At 56.1% G+C, this 16559-nt stretch overlaps 1 protein-coding gene across 1 annotated transcript; it reads left to right on the plus strand.

Moving 5' to 3' along the window:
• Positions 1-2296: 2296 nt before the first annotated feature.
• On the plus strand, positions 2297-11601 carry VOLCADRAFT_95936 (uncharacterized protein; the record flags this gene model as incomplete). The annotated part of the gene is made up of 14 exons (XM_002954998.1): positions 2297-2561; positions 3072-3577; positions 4038-4415; positions 4464-5090; positions 5504-5588; positions 6070-6170; positions 6714-6962; positions 7372-7608; positions 7933-7968; positions 8466-8561; positions 9420-9620; positions 10122-10279; positions 10769-10924; positions 11328-11601. The coding sequence occupies 14 exons, from the start codon at positions 2297-2299 to the stop codon at positions 11599-11601; spliced, it is 3369 nt and encodes a 1122-aa protein (XP_002955044.1).
• Positions 11602-16559: the final 4958 nt, after the last annotated feature.

Raw genomic sequence — 16559 nt, forward strand, 5'->3', positions numbered from 1 at the left:
TTAAGGTCAAAGGGGTTCAGCCATTGCGCATAAGACTTTGGGGCTCCAGATCGCAGCCTGACCGCGTTGCCATCAACATCGTTACTGGGTGGACGACGGGCTCTCCACGAGTTACCGGCGATCGAGTGCTTGACAAGCATTCCCCCAGCAGCCGTGAAGTGGGGTTTTTTTGTATAGGTCAGGAGCGATACGGGACCTTTGTCATGGCCTGTCGTGGCCCCATCAACTCGGCGCTGTCGGAATCCACACGGTGCCCATGAATCTCTATCTCTAGTTACAAGTTCTGCACGAGTGCGGGGCCGTCCGTCAAAGCCGGGAGGCCATGCACTAGATAAATTGAAAGTTGATTCCACCGTACAACCGATGGTGGTTATTTGGTCCTGCTACCTAGACCAGTGATACTATCTAGTGATACTACGGGCTCCACGGAGTTCTTATGGGAGACTCATGTTACCACGCTCGTCGTGTCACTGCAGAGCAGGGAAAACACGTAGCAAAGCAGCAAGTCCTATACAAGCACCAACGAACCTGGCTATGCCAGGCTATGGGGTTTTCCACTGCCGCAGTTTCCCATTCCGCACTCAGGTTCACGGCAGCTGTTGCCTCGATATCCAGACACCGCTCCCCTCCCCAACACCGGTTACACTTGATGCGCTACACGTTAGCTCCGGGGGGAGCCCACTACAACAATACTGAAACACTAACGACAGGCACCGCACAGTAGTTTGTATACACATATAACCAGCACACAGCTTACGAACGCTGCTACACCATAGGAAATATCCAATGTTTTTACAAGTTACACGATGGTTACAACCTCGCCGATGGTCGGGTCCACAGCTGCGGAGCTAGGAGTACCCCGGTGGAGGCGCCCAGGTAGGGCGGAAAGTCGTCCCGTGATCGTGCATGTGGTTTACAATTTGCAGGAGCAGCGCATTGCTGACAGTGGGTTGGGGGAGTTAAGGGATTATAAGGCAACCATTATGGTGAACGTTGAGCAGACGCCCGTAGCTTTACCTGACTAATTACTAACGGCATTAGCTGTCATCTGGTGACGGGCGCGTTGCATTGGCAGCCCTGGGATGCATGTCCTCAAAACTGTGGTGTACAAACCTGACAGATGCTCTTGTGTGCTTGCTTTTCATGGCATGACGCCGTCACAGAGATGTGCCTGATTAGGAGCATTGCGCCCGGCGGGCGGGCCTGTATGAAACGTGATTTCTCCTCTCCGTACTTCTCCCGGTTTTCGTAAGCGCACGCAGCGTCATATGTCGTGGAAAATCCGCGTACCAGCAAACCATTTGCCCAGGGCATGGAAATGCAGGCTCAAAGCCGGAAGGGCTCGATAAGACCTAATAACTATAGCACCTCTTCGTGAGTCTCGAGCCCACTGTAGCAGCCACATACACACACAGCTATAGCACCAAGGTCCATACGAATGTCCTGAAGTGCGTACAAGCTTGATTTACTTCCTGCTTATGATTTCCCTGCGTTTTGCCTGTGATGTAAGAACGTAATGTTTGACTTGTTTGCACCGTAGCCCCTTCCTGTGGGGCTTTCAGTGACGCTACGGGACATGAGGATGAGTGCTGTTAAACGGGTAGGAAGTAGCTTGCAGCCCGAGTGTTTATAAAGGTTTCAAGAATGATGTATTGCAGTGCTAATTATGTTGCTTGCATTTCGTATGTTCCAAGGCACGTTGGCTGCTCGCCTGCCATTGAGAGCTAAGGGAGTGTCCCACGGTTCGTCGGCTAAACATCTTCACGGTATGTCAAAGGTACATAAAATGTACTTGGACTGAAATTGTTTGGAACACCTCCTGTAATACGCCACCTTGAGATCCTTGAACTGGTAAGGCCTTGAACTGGAATTGCTGGGAAGTAGAGTCGTTATACGGGTAGTTGCTGCACTCAGAAAGGTCAGGAATTCTGGTAAAACCGGCATGTGCATAATCCAGTAGCAGACTCATGAAATGAAGTATGAGCGGCAGGCCGTGGAGCGGCTTCGCGACAACAATTATTAAGTAGATGAATGCATCTACATTGATCACCCTAACTACTGTACAGAATATAAATACTGTTGAGGAAAAGAATGTCATGAGTGGCGTGCCCGTTTATTTGTTATACGAAGCTCTGTCTCTGTCCTTGCCGACATTACCAGGCTTGACAACTCCTTGACACCGAAAGCGTAAACATCTTTCATCATTTATCATTCAACGCCTTCCAATGGTAAGTCATAGTGTTGCTTGTTTATTGAACGTTTCTACCGCGCAAAGGTTTTAACATTTACTGTCTCCATGGCCTTTCTTCAGCCTGCTCTCAAGCTCCTTGGCCGAAAATGGCACATTGCGACCGACGATTTACCGCTGCCGAGCTTAATGGGGGCAATTTGGCACATTGGCGTCCTCATCCTCAACAGCATTAACCTATCTTTTGTGGTGGAACAGCTGGACTCCTCCTGCCCCTACCGTGGCCGTTACATTGCATACTTGTCATCGCATCAGTTCTGCTTCGTAGTCAACAGCATCTTGCACGTATGGACATTCTTCGAGAGCAGCAGAGGTACGGCACTGCTACCGTACAACTAGTACTGCCATTCATCGCCGACTTGGGGTTCCCTCAACAGCCCTGGCAAACGCATGTAAGGCAAGCCGCTCTTGCCCTTCGTCCGCCATGTAAGCAAAACCAGGGCGGTTCAGAAGTCTCTGACATCCGGCGGGGGGGGAACCCCAGGCGTCTAAGAAGGCCAGCTAAGAGTTCCGGCGGAAATGTGATGGCGCATGCGGAAGAACCTGGCGTACCCGACCAACCCGTCCTTTCACACACTGCTCCCATCCTTGTTCCCCGTGAAATGAACAGATTCCCGCCATCATTGAAGATTCGGAAGCGCACAAACAGGGAATAGCCATTTCCACACAGCAAAGGTCGTCTTGGCGGCTTAGCAGCTTTCCACAGAATGCGTCCGCGCAACCAATTACGCACGAGCCACACCATGGCGACGATCCCAAATCCTCCTATAACCCCCTTCCCTCGCCCCGTGTTTCCCCTTCACACCCCCTCCTCGTTTGAAAGGATCCATTTTTCAGGTCCACCGCCGTCGTCGAGTTGCGCCGCTGGTCCTCGCGATCATGCACTTCTACTGCCTCACTGTAGCCAGCAATGTCTATGGCACTCACCTCCTGCAAATGCAGACTCATACGCCACAATGTCAAACGCTCCCGGGCCGACTCGAACTCAACCACTACGCCCTTCTATCGACAATTGTTGTCGCAACTTGGGTTTCTCTCTTCATCGGATTTCTGGCCATCATCGTTACTCTGAATTTCTTCTCGACTTACCAAGCAGCCAGTAATCGCTGGCTGTCAAGATTGAAGCTGTATCGCTTAGTGTTCTGTTGCTGGGGACCCTGCGGGGACCTGGCGGGAGGCAGTACGTCCCGCGGCGGCGGCGGCAATGATGATGATGATCATGCCGACGACGGCCGCAGTGGCAGCGGAAACTTAGCAGACGCTTCGTCTGGCAGGAGCATGTCGCCCATGGTGGTCATTGCCAATGCTTTATCGCATGTCTTTGGCGGGGTGAGTGCCTGGTCAGGCTGAAGAAAACCTGCATGGGCTTTCGGGTGAGGAGAGCTGTTTCCCCGCCTCCCTACCGTGTTGTTGTCCTCCTCCTTTGCCATATTTTTGTTTTGCTTTTTCCATTTCTTTTTGTTCGCTGGAAAGGAGTCCTGGAGCCCGGTCCTGGCTGTTTGGCAGCCAGGGAACGTCCCTTTCACAATACGGCCCCCTCTGACCCAACACGACTACGACGAACCAATACCCAATACAAAGCACAGATACTGGAGCTGCAGATGACCTTAAAGCTCGCAAGGACGGCGTCCCAGGATGTGTAACCTCCGACAGGCACCTGGATTACAAATACCATTCGCCGCACTTTTCGCATAGGTTTCCAAGGGCAACCAAGTTCCATGCCGTATTTGAACCTTTCCCCCCCCACACACACGTTGTTTTACACGAACGCATATTTATATACATACAGGTGGACATGACCCTCACGGACTACGTCGCGGCCTTTACGCTGCTTGGTGTACGACACAGCCAAACCAAACCCGCGCTTACCTACGCCAATGCGCCGCCACCGACGTGGCTGACGGCGGCGGCAGAGGACGGTTCCGGAGCGCCTTTGAGCGGCGGAGGTGTGGCGCCGTGGTCGCTAGGCGGCGTGCGGGGCCGTCCACCTGGGGATAATATCCTGGAGGCTGTGATGGAGCCGCCAATGCCGGTGGAGGTGGAGGTAGCCCCCACCGGCGACCGGTTCAAGGATGCGGGGTGCCGGGGCGGACAGCTACCAGTCACTTGTACGGCGAAAGCAGCAGCAGGGACGGAGGTGGCGGTGGCCGAGCACATCACCCTGCAGGTGGACACCTCGCCGCGGAGGAACACCTCACTCCCGCGCGCTGCTCAGGCTACCATTGCCAGCACTACTACCGCAACCATCGGCACCATCACCACCATTACCACCGCCACCACCACCACCTCTACCTCTACCAAAGGCATCATGACTGCATTTCCTACCCACGCTGTCAACAACGCAAACGGTACTGCCAACGCGCCCACTACCGTACACACCACCATTATACCCACTACCTCCACTCCCTCCACCGCCTCTGAATCCGCAACGTCTCGGGGGGTTTACGCCTTCGGGAACGCATCTGGGACAGCAAGCCTATCAACAACAGCAGCAGTAGCAGCAGCAGCAACAGCCACTCTAACACCATCAGTGGCACCGCCCGCAGCAGCCAACGCTATCAACGGCGCCGATGCGTCCTCAGCACCCGGGCAGCGGCCTACTAAGGGGGAGGGCAGCACCGATGGCAGCAGCCTAGCTGGCGTCAAGGAGGCGGTGGGGGCTGCTCCGGTGATGGGCGGTCTGCAGGCTCTTGTTCCTCGCCCCGAGGGGGGCCATGCCGCGGAGGAGGGGCAGCGGGAGGGGCAGCAGCGACAGCAGTCTGGGGCGGGGTTCCGAGGGCCCCAGCAGCAGCGGCGGTGGGAGTCGGAAGACCCCAACGTCCAGCCTAACGCTACCGAGGCGGTGAGGTGATGGCTGGACGTCTGAGGGGGGGTGGGGGGCTGACGGAGGGAGCTTTCCGGACTCGTGTGCCCTTTAAGATCTGAGCCGCGAGGGGGAAGCGTATCGCATCTTCATATGTCTGTCTGTCTTTCTGTTTGTGTGCGTGTGTATGTGTATGTGTGCGTGTGTGTCTGTGTCTGTGCGTGTATATGTGTTTTGTTCTCGTCCGTCCCGGCCCTGCCTCCCAGGGTCGGGTAGGGGAGGGATGGTGGCACCGCGGCCCTGGACCCAATTTGGCTCCCTCCCCGAACGTCACTCAACTACCCGCCGTGTCTATATCTCTTTAACCAATCTCCTGCTCCCACACATACGGGCTGTTGTTCGTACTGGTGCCGTACGTAATACATACACACACACGCCCTAGCTGCGCCCAGGTGATGGAAGAGGCCCTCCACTATATGCGGTTCGCTACGGCGGTGTACGGCTGGAAGATGTACCTGTGGATGAACCGGCGGCGGGGTGGGTGGGTGGTTTGGGGGGGGGTCGGCGATGTCCTGAACACCCCCACGAAGTTCGAATTACGAGTAGGTAGGCTTGTATATGTGAATATATGTCGGTGTGTATGTCAATATGTGGGTTGGGGTAAGGAGCCAAGGGCGTGTGAAGGGCGTGTTGGGAAACATGTCCGCTATGCAACCCGCCGTACACCCCCAGCTGTGTATGCAATATATGTACGGCGGATATAAATATACATATCATATATTTATACTTGTATAAATGTACAAATGTATGTATACATATAAATGTATACTATGTATATATATATACACAAATATGTCACAGTCTCTCACACGTACACTGTGTTGACACTATTGTTCACGTTTCTTCGCTTCATATGGTCCCCTGCCCCGTATCCCCTTTTTTCCACCCACCCGCCGTGGGGGGCCCGTCCCTAACCATTCCTACACGCAACGACCCACGGGGCTGGTGCCGCCGGCAGTCGCCAACTGCTGTCGGCTGTGTGTGGGTCGCGGCTGCGGTTGCTGCCGCCAGTCGAGTTACTTTATCCGCGCTGTGGGACCCGACTACGGACCCTCTGAAGTGAGGGGGCGAGTGAGGGGGGGCCCGTGGACGGTTTGTGTGTGTGTATGTGTGTGCAGGGGGGATGGATGGCTGTGGGGGGAGAGTGTGAGCCAACACCACCTTCCCGTCGAGCCGCGTTTGTTTCAGTGGCTTTAGCAACAGCATTAGCAACAGCATTAGCAACAGCATTAGCATTAGCAAACAATACTCTTGATGGTAGGAGTAGAAACAGTAGGGAAAACAGTTGAAAGGATTTGCCGTACAAGGCCATGGACGAGCTGTATGACAAGGGAACCCTTCCCCTCCCTCTGTGCACATGAAAACAAAACCTTTTCGTCTGTTATGCGTCTGGTTAGCGAATAACAATTAGTCTTTGTTGTCTGCACGGTGGTGGTTGTGTTTGCATGGCTGTACGGCCACATAAGTGTGTGGTGGTACGCAGACACGCAGCCTGGGTCACCCGTTTCTTCAGCCATGACGACATTCCACCTCCAAAAACCCTGAAACCCCTCCCCCACACGCTCACCCTCATTTCCCCCTCCCCTCTCCAAACCCCCCAAGGGCTGCTGTACGGCAGCCAAGCTGCTTGAGAGAGAGGCAATTACCCAGCTTACGGGAGTGTCCGATGACGACATTCTGTACGTCTGTTACGACAACCGGGTTGGCGGGCTGCTGCCGTACTACATCGCTCTGGACCGGCAACGGCGCTCCGTGGTGGTGGGGATTCGGGGCTCTCTTTCTCTGAGTGATGTGGTGACGGATCTATTGTGCGAGCCAGCGGAGTACGACGTGCCCGGGTTGCCAAGTACAGTAAGTACGACTGTAGTACGGCGGATGTGATTCGGCGGCCAGTGTACTTGCGTTTGCACTTGTAGTTGTTGTCGTAAGGAGAGGAAAGTATTTTTTCAGCTGCGACGTTTTTACGTCTATGGTTCTATTCTTACCACACCCCGCAATCCACACGAGCAGTATTGGGGGTTCAAGCCATATGGCCAGGTCCACGTCCACATTTATTTCCTTACCCTCTCCATATATTTTTTTATATAGTCCATGGCCCCCCCTCAGGCTTTAATGGACATCACCTCATTCGTCCGGAACATGTAAAGCTTGTAAAACTTGTAACATAACACGACAGCAGCTCCCATGCAGAAACTTCCCTCCGCTTCCCCCTCCCCATCGCCCTGTACACCCTCCCCCCCCCACACGCCGCCCCATCCAGGACGACTGCGGGCGGCGTGTGCTGTGGGCCCATCGCGGCATCCTGGAGTCCACCCGCGCCATCCTGCGGGACATGCGGGCACAGGGGGTGCTGCAGGCCGCCCTGTCGACGTGGCCGGAGGGGCCGGAGGGCCAGCAGGCTCTCCTGCAGCGGCTGCCCTCGGAGCGGGCCAGGGCGGTGGCGACGAGGCTCAAGGGGGCTGCTGCGGGCTTTAGAGTCGTAATCACAGGTCGGCATGTGCGCATGTATGTGTGTGTGTGAGATTGTGTGTGTGTGTATGTGGATTGGGGTGTGGGAGGGCAATCGGTGGTGATGTGGGGTGTCGGACCCGCACACGGCTCTCCGGGGCACCTCCACCCCAAACTCCCTGATGCGGCTGCTGTACGATCAAGCACACTGCCGAAACAGCCGCATTTACGAACCCGGTGGAGTCCCTGAGCGTCCTGAGGGTATTACAAGTAGTTATCTGGCTGGCTTCTAGACGCCACCGTCACCCTCCCTGGACTGCCTCCCCCTTGCCTCCCCCTTCCTCTCCCCCCATTTCCCTCTTTCCCTTTCCAGGTCACAGTTTGGGTGGCGGTGTGGCGGGGCTGTTGGGTCCGTTGCTCCAGGGGCAGTTCCCCGGGCTGCGGTGCTGGGCTTTCGCCCCCCCTGGGGGTCTTATGAGCCCGCAGGCACGGAAGGGAAGGGGGAAGACGGGGGGAGCGAAGGGGGAATAGTTGGAATAAGAAGCCATATAAAACAAAACACTATCAGTGCATTGTTATAAATATATGTGTAATATATGTAATATATATAATATTTATAGCATTTAACAACATTGTTATATGACATGTACTAAACATTATATTACATGTTATGTATATAGTATCGAATAACCTCTACTATAACTGTGGGTGGAAAAAACCGCGAGGGCGAGGGTGAGGTAGACATAGGTCCGGGAGCGAGGCATCTTGGATCTCCTCTAACCTAACCTACCTAACCTACCTGACCTACCTAACCTACCGGACCGGACCGGACCTACCGCACGTTTCCGTAACCTGCTGTCTGATCTTCTTCTCCTCCCGGGGTACGCTCCCCCTTGCACCCCCCAGGCTGCGGAGATCACTCACGGCATGTGCATCTCCCTGGTCCACGCCAAGGACCTGATTTCCCGACTGGGGGTCCGCTCCGTGGAGCGACTGGTGCAGGTGGGGGGCCATGAGGGGGCTGCTGGGGGATACGTGGAAATGCCAAACATCCGGGGTACACCGGGAGGAAGGCGCTTAGGAGGGAAGCCAAGAGCTCTGACGGCGCTCGGGACGATCCAGATGATGATGTTGATGATGTTGACGATGTAATGATGAGAACGACGGTGCGGCGGCGGCGGAGAGTACGGCGGAGGAGGGTGCGGAGGATGCTGAAGCAGCTCCAGTCAGTACCTAGGAGGTTTGCTGGGGGGCTCACGCAAACCCTAACCCCAGCCTGCCCGGGATAATGCGGGGCTACGTGTATGTATGTATGTTGTTACAGGGTGGTTAACTTCGCCAGCGGCCCCCTTTCCCGGGGCAGTCCCTGCTCTCCCCTGCTAGAGGGGCACCCTAATCCGTCACCCCATCCGACTTCAGAATGTATTCGTTGGATTCGGCAACTCACCACAAGCATCCAACCAAATCTAGCGGATTAACGGCGCATCAACTTAGTTCCTGGTTAGCTCGCAAGTTGATTTTGTCACGTCCTACATCGTCCATATGATGGGGGGCCACCTCCCATTTCAACACTCCTCAAACACCCGAGAAGCCGGCAGGCGGATTTGAACCCGGGTCGGTAGGGAGCAGAAGTCAGGCCTTAACCTCTGCCAGCCGCCTGCCTATGTATGTATGTATATATGTATGGAGGGGGGGAAGGGAGTATGTCGTATGTATGTACGACAACTGAAAACATCGCTGATGTCGACATCTAGAATGCGCATGATTTTACGTGTGTCTGTGTGTGTGTGTGTCTGTCTGTGTCCCTGTCTGTGTGTGACCCCTCCACCACACCCTGCCTATGCCCCCTGCTGTCCCCAGGACTTGGTGACTGCCGGGGCTCATTCGCGTGTCAGCAAGGTGGTCATCATGGGCCGCCTTATTCTGATGGGGCAGAGACCCCCCCTGGAGCAGCTCCTGCCTCCAGACACGGCACTGGACCCAGAGCTGCAGAGGGCGCTGGACGACTCGCTCAACCGCAGCCATTCCAATTACAACCGCGGCAGCCGTACCCCCGAGCTGGTACGGGGACGCCAGCTACGCTGCGTCACAGACAGACAGACAGACAGTCGGATAGACCTGAGGTCCTAACGGACTGCCAAGCAGGCAGATATGATAACAGACCAATAGATGGATAGAAAATACGCATACATACATACATAATATATACACATACATACATACGTACATACATACATGGAGTATTGGAGTATTGGCAGTCTGAGTCGGGGTCGGGAGCACACAAGGCTAACCGACTTGTGCTGTGTGTCCCCCGGCTCTCGCGGCCCACAGTGTAATCTAAGTCATACATGGTGCCACGCATTATCTGTCATTACAAACCATTACTGGGTTTAGGCGCAAGGCAGCCAAGATGCCGTATGGATGCCCTTTCGACTGGGTTGCTTATCGTTAACCGTTTTAACCGCTTCCCCTGTACGGAGATGCAATGCCATGTACCACGCCAAGAACATATACTTGTCTTGGTCACATACACACGTGGTTGAACCCCACCCAACCTTCAAGGTGGCGGAGCAGTTTGCGGGTGCACGTGACTTTGTGCCGCCTGGCCACATACTTTACATGGAGCGCCACAAACCACTAGACCTGGAGGAGGCGCCGTGCTGCCGCTGCAATTTGTGTACGCTGAACCTGAGGGCACATAATGCTCGCTACGTATGCCGGTGAGTGAGGGCAGGGAGGGACGCAGCGTGCAGGCGTGTGTGTATGTGCTCGGGAGGGGCTCGCCCCGGGAAGGCGGGTAGGGGGTTAGGAAAGCGGAGACCGCTTTTAAGAGGAGTATAGGAAGGCGCCGGGACGTATCCGTGATCTAACTGAGATCCAGGGCCGATGGAATCAGGGAATGGACAGGTAGACAGAATGGGGGGTCGTGACACGTCGTGTGTCACGCCACCTCGCTGTCACTATCGCCGTCGCCCGTCACTACTATCCAGATGTTCCTCTGGTCGACGGCCTCTAAGTATGTCCTGCTACTCAGAGGCGTCTACATTTGGCATGAACTTTCTTACATTCCATTGCCCGGCTTTTGTGTGTCAGCTTTCACATACATGAATCCAAATCCGTTATTCTGTAGTGGAGTTCTGGTTCCTGGTTCCACGGATCTAATGTGTTTAAGATCTGGTCCGTGGCCTTTCTTCATCTTGGCGCCACAGATGGATCCAGATCCAGGATTTGATGGAGGTTGGCCTCGTTGTATCGAGATCCATGTTTTCGGACCACCTGCCAGACCGCACCTTGATCGCCATGGAAACGGTAAGGACTGCGAGCGTGATGCCGTTTTGTTCATTTGAAGTGACGCACGGCTGGAGGTGGGTCCGACGGAGGAGGAGGAGGAGAAGGAGGAGCCCGCAGACCCGTAATAGCAGCAGCAGCAGCAGCAGCAGCAGCAGCAACAGCAGCAGCAGCAACAGCAGGGACGTTGATACCTATGAGGAGCCCGTCTCCATTTTGTGCTTTTGTAACTTGTATCCACCATTTGTGATCACCTGCTTTCTGCGCCCTGTTTCTTTGTCGCGGTGTACAGCCCAGCAAATCGACTCCCTGCCTCATTTGGCAGCTCTGGGAGTTTTCGTACACCTCCAGTTCCGCCGCCGCCACCGTGCGCATATCCTTGCTTAGCCGTGACCTGAGCTGGCCGACCAACTGATACCCAACTGACCTCCAACTGTTCCACAACTGCCCTAACCTGATCTGATCTGAACTGTCTTGCAGGCTCTTCATCAAATGCGTGGGGCCCCGGCTGGATCTGCGGCTGGTGGCCGTAGTAGCACTAGCAGTAGCAGTTGCTGCTGCAGACGGATCAGCGGGCGGGAGGATGAGCCGCCCCATGGCACTGGCAGCCCCAGCCGTCACAGTTGCTGTTGGTGCTGCTGCTGTGGTGACAGTGGTGGTGATGGTGGTAATGGTGGTGGTGCTGGTGGTAGTAGTGATAATGGTGATGGTGGTGGGAGGCCTCCGGGAAGTCTCCTCACAACGGGAGCTTTGAAGGGCATTCCGCGGAACCCGACAGCTCACATATCGTCACGGGCGGCAGCTGCGGAGCTTCCTGCTTGAGAGCAGTGCGCGACGGCAAGCGGATCGGCACTTGGGCGACGCTGCAACGGCGGAGTAGCGCTGGCGGAGGTCAAGGCTAGTTTTTGCGGTGATGATTTTATCCTGCTGGTCTCCTCCTCCTCGTGATTCATTCATAAGGAGGGGTGTCACCTGTGTATCGCGCACGTTCGTTGTATGTGATCGCAAGTCAAGAAAACATGTCTTGCACCCGTGTCTTGCGATGCTTGTTTTATCCCGGCTCGGACATGGGTTTCATCTTCATGGCTTTAGGAGCACAATAGGCTACCAAGTGTTGACTAGGTTGCGCGTACGGATTGTGATCCATCATATTACATGTACGACATTGCTCTTCATGCGAGCGTATGTTGGGCAGCAGCGTTGGGGGGCATGCATGGCGCCAAGTGAACACCCGCACAGTATTTATTTGTTTTTTGTATCCTTCCAGTATTAGGAATCCTCTGGGGTTGAATTTGGCATGCCTCAGTCCCCAAGCAGCACTGGTAATTTCATTGTGGACAAAGGAGCTTTTTTTTATTCGCCCCGGAATTCCCCGGATGGGGAGGACTCATTTTTCTTAAAAAGACAATCCAAAAATGCATCATATGACATGTCGCCTCTCCAATGTTTATTATTTGTCCTGTTGGGCAACAATATTACTGTTTGTGATGGTCTGTATTAACGTTGGCGTTACTGTACGAGCAGAGGGCGCGCTGAGAACTGCTGCTACGAAAGCTTTCCAGTACTTACATCTGCATCACATGATAACCTGGCTTCATGCACACCACCTAGTACATGTCGTTGTTGTATTCTGGGCACATCACGGAATCTACATCCGCCGATCGATGCTTTTCTGAAATCGTGGTATAACAGTCGTCCCGGAGCCATACGGCCCCCGAGGCAACGAATCTTGGGAACATAGCTGCTGCAGTGATCGCGGCCCTTTAAGAAACGAGGGTTACTTGCGAAATGTGTTCCCTTGTCCATTAGTGGTGATGGACGGTGAAGGGCTCGGTTGTTGTGGCCCCACCCGTGCATGTGCATCCATATCCGCACGTCCCTTCATAACGTTCCCCAGCTTTCCTTGCACCATCCTGGTTGTCAGCATCATTCTCTCTCTCCTCATCACTATAACACGACATCATAATACCGGCGAAACCTTGCGCAACACGAGTGTCATGTTTACATATACATGTTTACAAGGGAACACACATGTATATTTACAACAGAACACCACATGCGCACTCTGGACGGTTGCGCCTCCTGCTGCTGCTACAGCGCTGCTCCTGATACTTTGTCCTGTCAGAGAGAGCAAAACTACCTATCGGGAATAGATCAACGGTAGTAGCAGCCAAATTGCACGGATATAAAATGAATCTCAACCAAACTGCTCCTGCCTTATCTGCTACCCTAGTCTCAGGACGCTGAGTTCGAACCCCCACTGGCGCATTCCTGTTCTTGTCGTTGATGATATCCCCTTCCCTCCCCCGCCTCTTCAAGCACATCGCACTGCCCCCTACCCGCACCACCCTCCACCCCACTCGCTCTCCCCGGTGGCGGCTCCTCCTCCTCCGTCGCCGCTCCCGCTCCAACGTCTCCCACCCCTTTCCGAGCTCCCGAACCCCCCCTCTGCTGCTCCACAGATGGTCCCCCAAGAGCCAACACCACCTGCTGCTGCTGCTGCTGCTGTTGCTGCTGCTGCTGGTTTTCGTTTTGGGACGCCTGAACCCCCCTCTTCCCCTCCCCCATTCCCTTCCCCTGCAGGTCTTCCCTCCCTTCCGGGGACCCGGCCCCGGACCCGGCCCGGTGCTTCCCCGTCAGCAGGTCGACCACCTGATGCGCCAGGTCCGTGAGGTAGTGGTGGTACGGGTCGGGCTCGTCACCGGGTTTCGGAGCCTCCTCCCTCAGCCGCAACTGCAGCCCGGCGACGGCCTCCAGCGCGCCGCTCTCCCGCAACACCGCCAGCACTGCGGCGCTGTCCGCCAGCCGCTGAATCAAAAGCAAGGCCTTCTCCTGTACGTGACGCAGCAGCAGCATCGGCAGTAGTGGCAGTATCTGAATCAATAAATCTTGATCAATGCAAGGAGGCCACCATGACCTCCCCAAGGAGGCAGCCCCTCCCAGCCCTCACGCACTTGCATGTCGGCGTCCGGCTCACTCAGCAAGGCTGCTACAGCCTGTGGTAGACCGGCTGTGGTGGCGGCAGTAGCCAGGGCGGACAGCGGGGTGGAGGGGCCCCCTGGAGCCCCCCAGTCGGGACCGTCGTGGGTGTGGGGGTATTCGCTCGGGGAGGAGGCCTGCAGGACGGAGTGCGGGGTCACGTGTCAGGGGTTGCGACTCCACACCGATGTGCGGGAGGTGGCCACTGATCTCGCTGTCTTTTCATCAAAACTACTCGTCGCCTTCACGCGACTTTTTCGAAGCGCCCACTCTTCCACATCGCCTTCATCTTCGTAATCAAGCCTTATAATCCTTGCCGCCGACGTTGAGTCAACACGAACCCGGACTGTTGCAACACCCCCTCTCCGCCTTTTGGTCAGTTCTACTCCTGGTACGCTCTTGCCCTGGCAGCACCTTCACTCGTTCGTGGTTCGTCTTTCCCCCCTCTCCGCCCTCCCCTTTCCCTCCAAATGCCCAACCGGGGCCCCCCCCGGGGGCCCCCCCCGCTACCCACATCAACAGAGACCTTAGCGCCGTCCTCAGGATGGGGGTGATGATGCAGTGATCGCATGTGGGGTCCACTGCCTCCACTGACCCCCTCCGGCCCCCTCCCCGCGGGGGGTGGTGGTGCTGCTGCCGTTGCTGCCGTTGCTGCTGCCGCGGGCTGCGTGTCGATCAAGTCCATAAACAAGCTCAAAGCCTTGCGCTTCACGCGCGCTGAAACACCCTCGCCACGTAGCAGCAGCCCCAGAGCTCCGAAACCGTCTTGAAGGCCAAACACAATCGATCATGCCGTACACGCCGCGTGAGAAGGTCCACGTATGTGCAGGTATGGGATGGCGGTCCAGCCGATCCCACATGCGACACCCAGGAAGACGGAAGGGGCGGATGGGCGAAAGAGACGCTGACGTGTTATGTACAAATCAGCACCGTGACCGTTGTGGTTTCACACACACCAAAAGAACCGCCTCCCCGATCCCCCTAATGCGCGGTTGTAGGTCGTTTTGTAATGTCGCTCGGCCCCCTGAAAAGGGCCTTATAGCCCTTGCGGGGTCTGCTCCCCTCCATAGCCCCTCCTCCTCCTCCCCCCACCCCCTCCCGCCCTTCACTGGTCCGTGGTTCGCCATTCCCCTCCCTCCCTCTCCTCGTCCCCCTGCCCACCCCCGCCACCTCCAACCCCGCCCACCGGCTTCAATAAACGCCCTTCTGGCCTCGGGCAGGTTCCGTACAAGTGCCGCCACCGCATACAGCCCCTTCCCGGCCGCCTCATGATGACGGGAGCGGGACACCTGTGCCGTGGCCAGGAGGGGCCAGGACGGGACAAGGGGGGGGGGAGTGGAGAGGAGGGTTTGCAGGGCCCAGTAAGGGTGGTTGGAACCAACTGTGAGCGCGCTTGTGGGCGCTTCATGTGATGAGCACGCTGATGGCGGGGTCTTGGTGTACGGCTGGTGATGAGTACGGCTGATGTTGATGCTCGGACTTCCCCTCTCTCTCACTCCGCCACTGGCCCCCAACCCACACCACCACATCACCACATCAGCCTTCACCTGCAGCAGTGTTTCCACGATACCGGGGTGTCCGGACAGCAGGTGGCGCTGGAAGGTGGGGTTGTTGGAGGCGGCGGTGCCTAGCACGTGGGCGGCTGCCGCGGCCACCTCGGGTGACCCACGGGTCAGTTGGGTCACCACTGCGGAGATGCCGCCCAGAGGGTGAAGATCTGGTAACATCCATCCGGAGCGGATGCGGGGTGCGGGGTGCGGGATTCAGGAGGGGCAGGGGGCCCGTGCTGCGGTTGAGCGGTTGAGGAGAAGGCGTGAGTACATGTACAGGTGACGTCATCACCGGGGTGGGAAAAAGGGATTCCCTTTAAGGGAAACGAAGAAACACACACACACACGGATATACATACATACGTACATACAGGACACGAACATATGTCTTCACAGCGCCAAGTTTCCCTCCTCTTCGCGGCGTCCGTCGCTTTCGACCTTCAACTTAAGCACCGCAACTAGCTGGCAACGAGCAACCGACAACCAGCAATTTCCAGTGCTAACCGTTGGCGTTATCAATCGGCTCCACCAGCACCTGCAGCGCCTGCAACGCCGCCAGCAGCTCAGTGTCTGAGGCACCCGCGCGCTGAAGGATCGCGATGCCCTCCTGCGGGGTGAGTGAAATAGTTAAAGAGGAGCATGATAAAGAAGTACGGCAAGCAGTACGGCAATTCGGTAGCTGTCAGTTTTCTGCATTGACACAGTCAATCAGGCCCCTTTCCGTTCCATTCCCTTCCATTACAGACAACCCTTAACGACCGCCACGTGGTGCCAAACCGCTCCAACCGCTGCCCACCTTCATCATATCGGCTTCCGTCGGTTGGGATCGCACGTGGTCCAGTAGCTATTGTGTACGGCAGCAGTGGTGATGGCGGCGGCGGGGGCCCCGGAGAGGAGGAAGGGGGGGGGGAGGAGGGGGTTAGCGGGTGCCGGGTGCCCTGGCTCGTCAAGGCCCCCTTCAGGGCTAAGTCCTACGTGGGGCGCCTACATCTAATGAGGTGGGGGTAGAGAGCTGAGCAGGCCGTGGGCTCCGGGAGGGGGCCTGTAGGGGCATGGACTTACGGATGCTAATGTGGGTGGCGTATGGGGGCCCAATCAAGGAACTCTAATAATACAAAGGAAGTTAAAAGCAGGCAAGCGGAGTACAAAGGGTCAACAACTGTCTCAGCGCCTTGTTCCCCGA

This window comes from Volvox carteri (assembly GCF_000143455.1).
Source record: "Volvox carteri f. nagariensis unplaced genomic scaffold VOLCAscaffold_48, whole genome shotgun sequence".
Taxonomy (NCBI): domain Eukaryota; kingdom Viridiplantae; phylum Chlorophyta; class Chlorophyceae; order Chlamydomonadales; family Volvocaceae; genus Volvox; species Volvox carteri.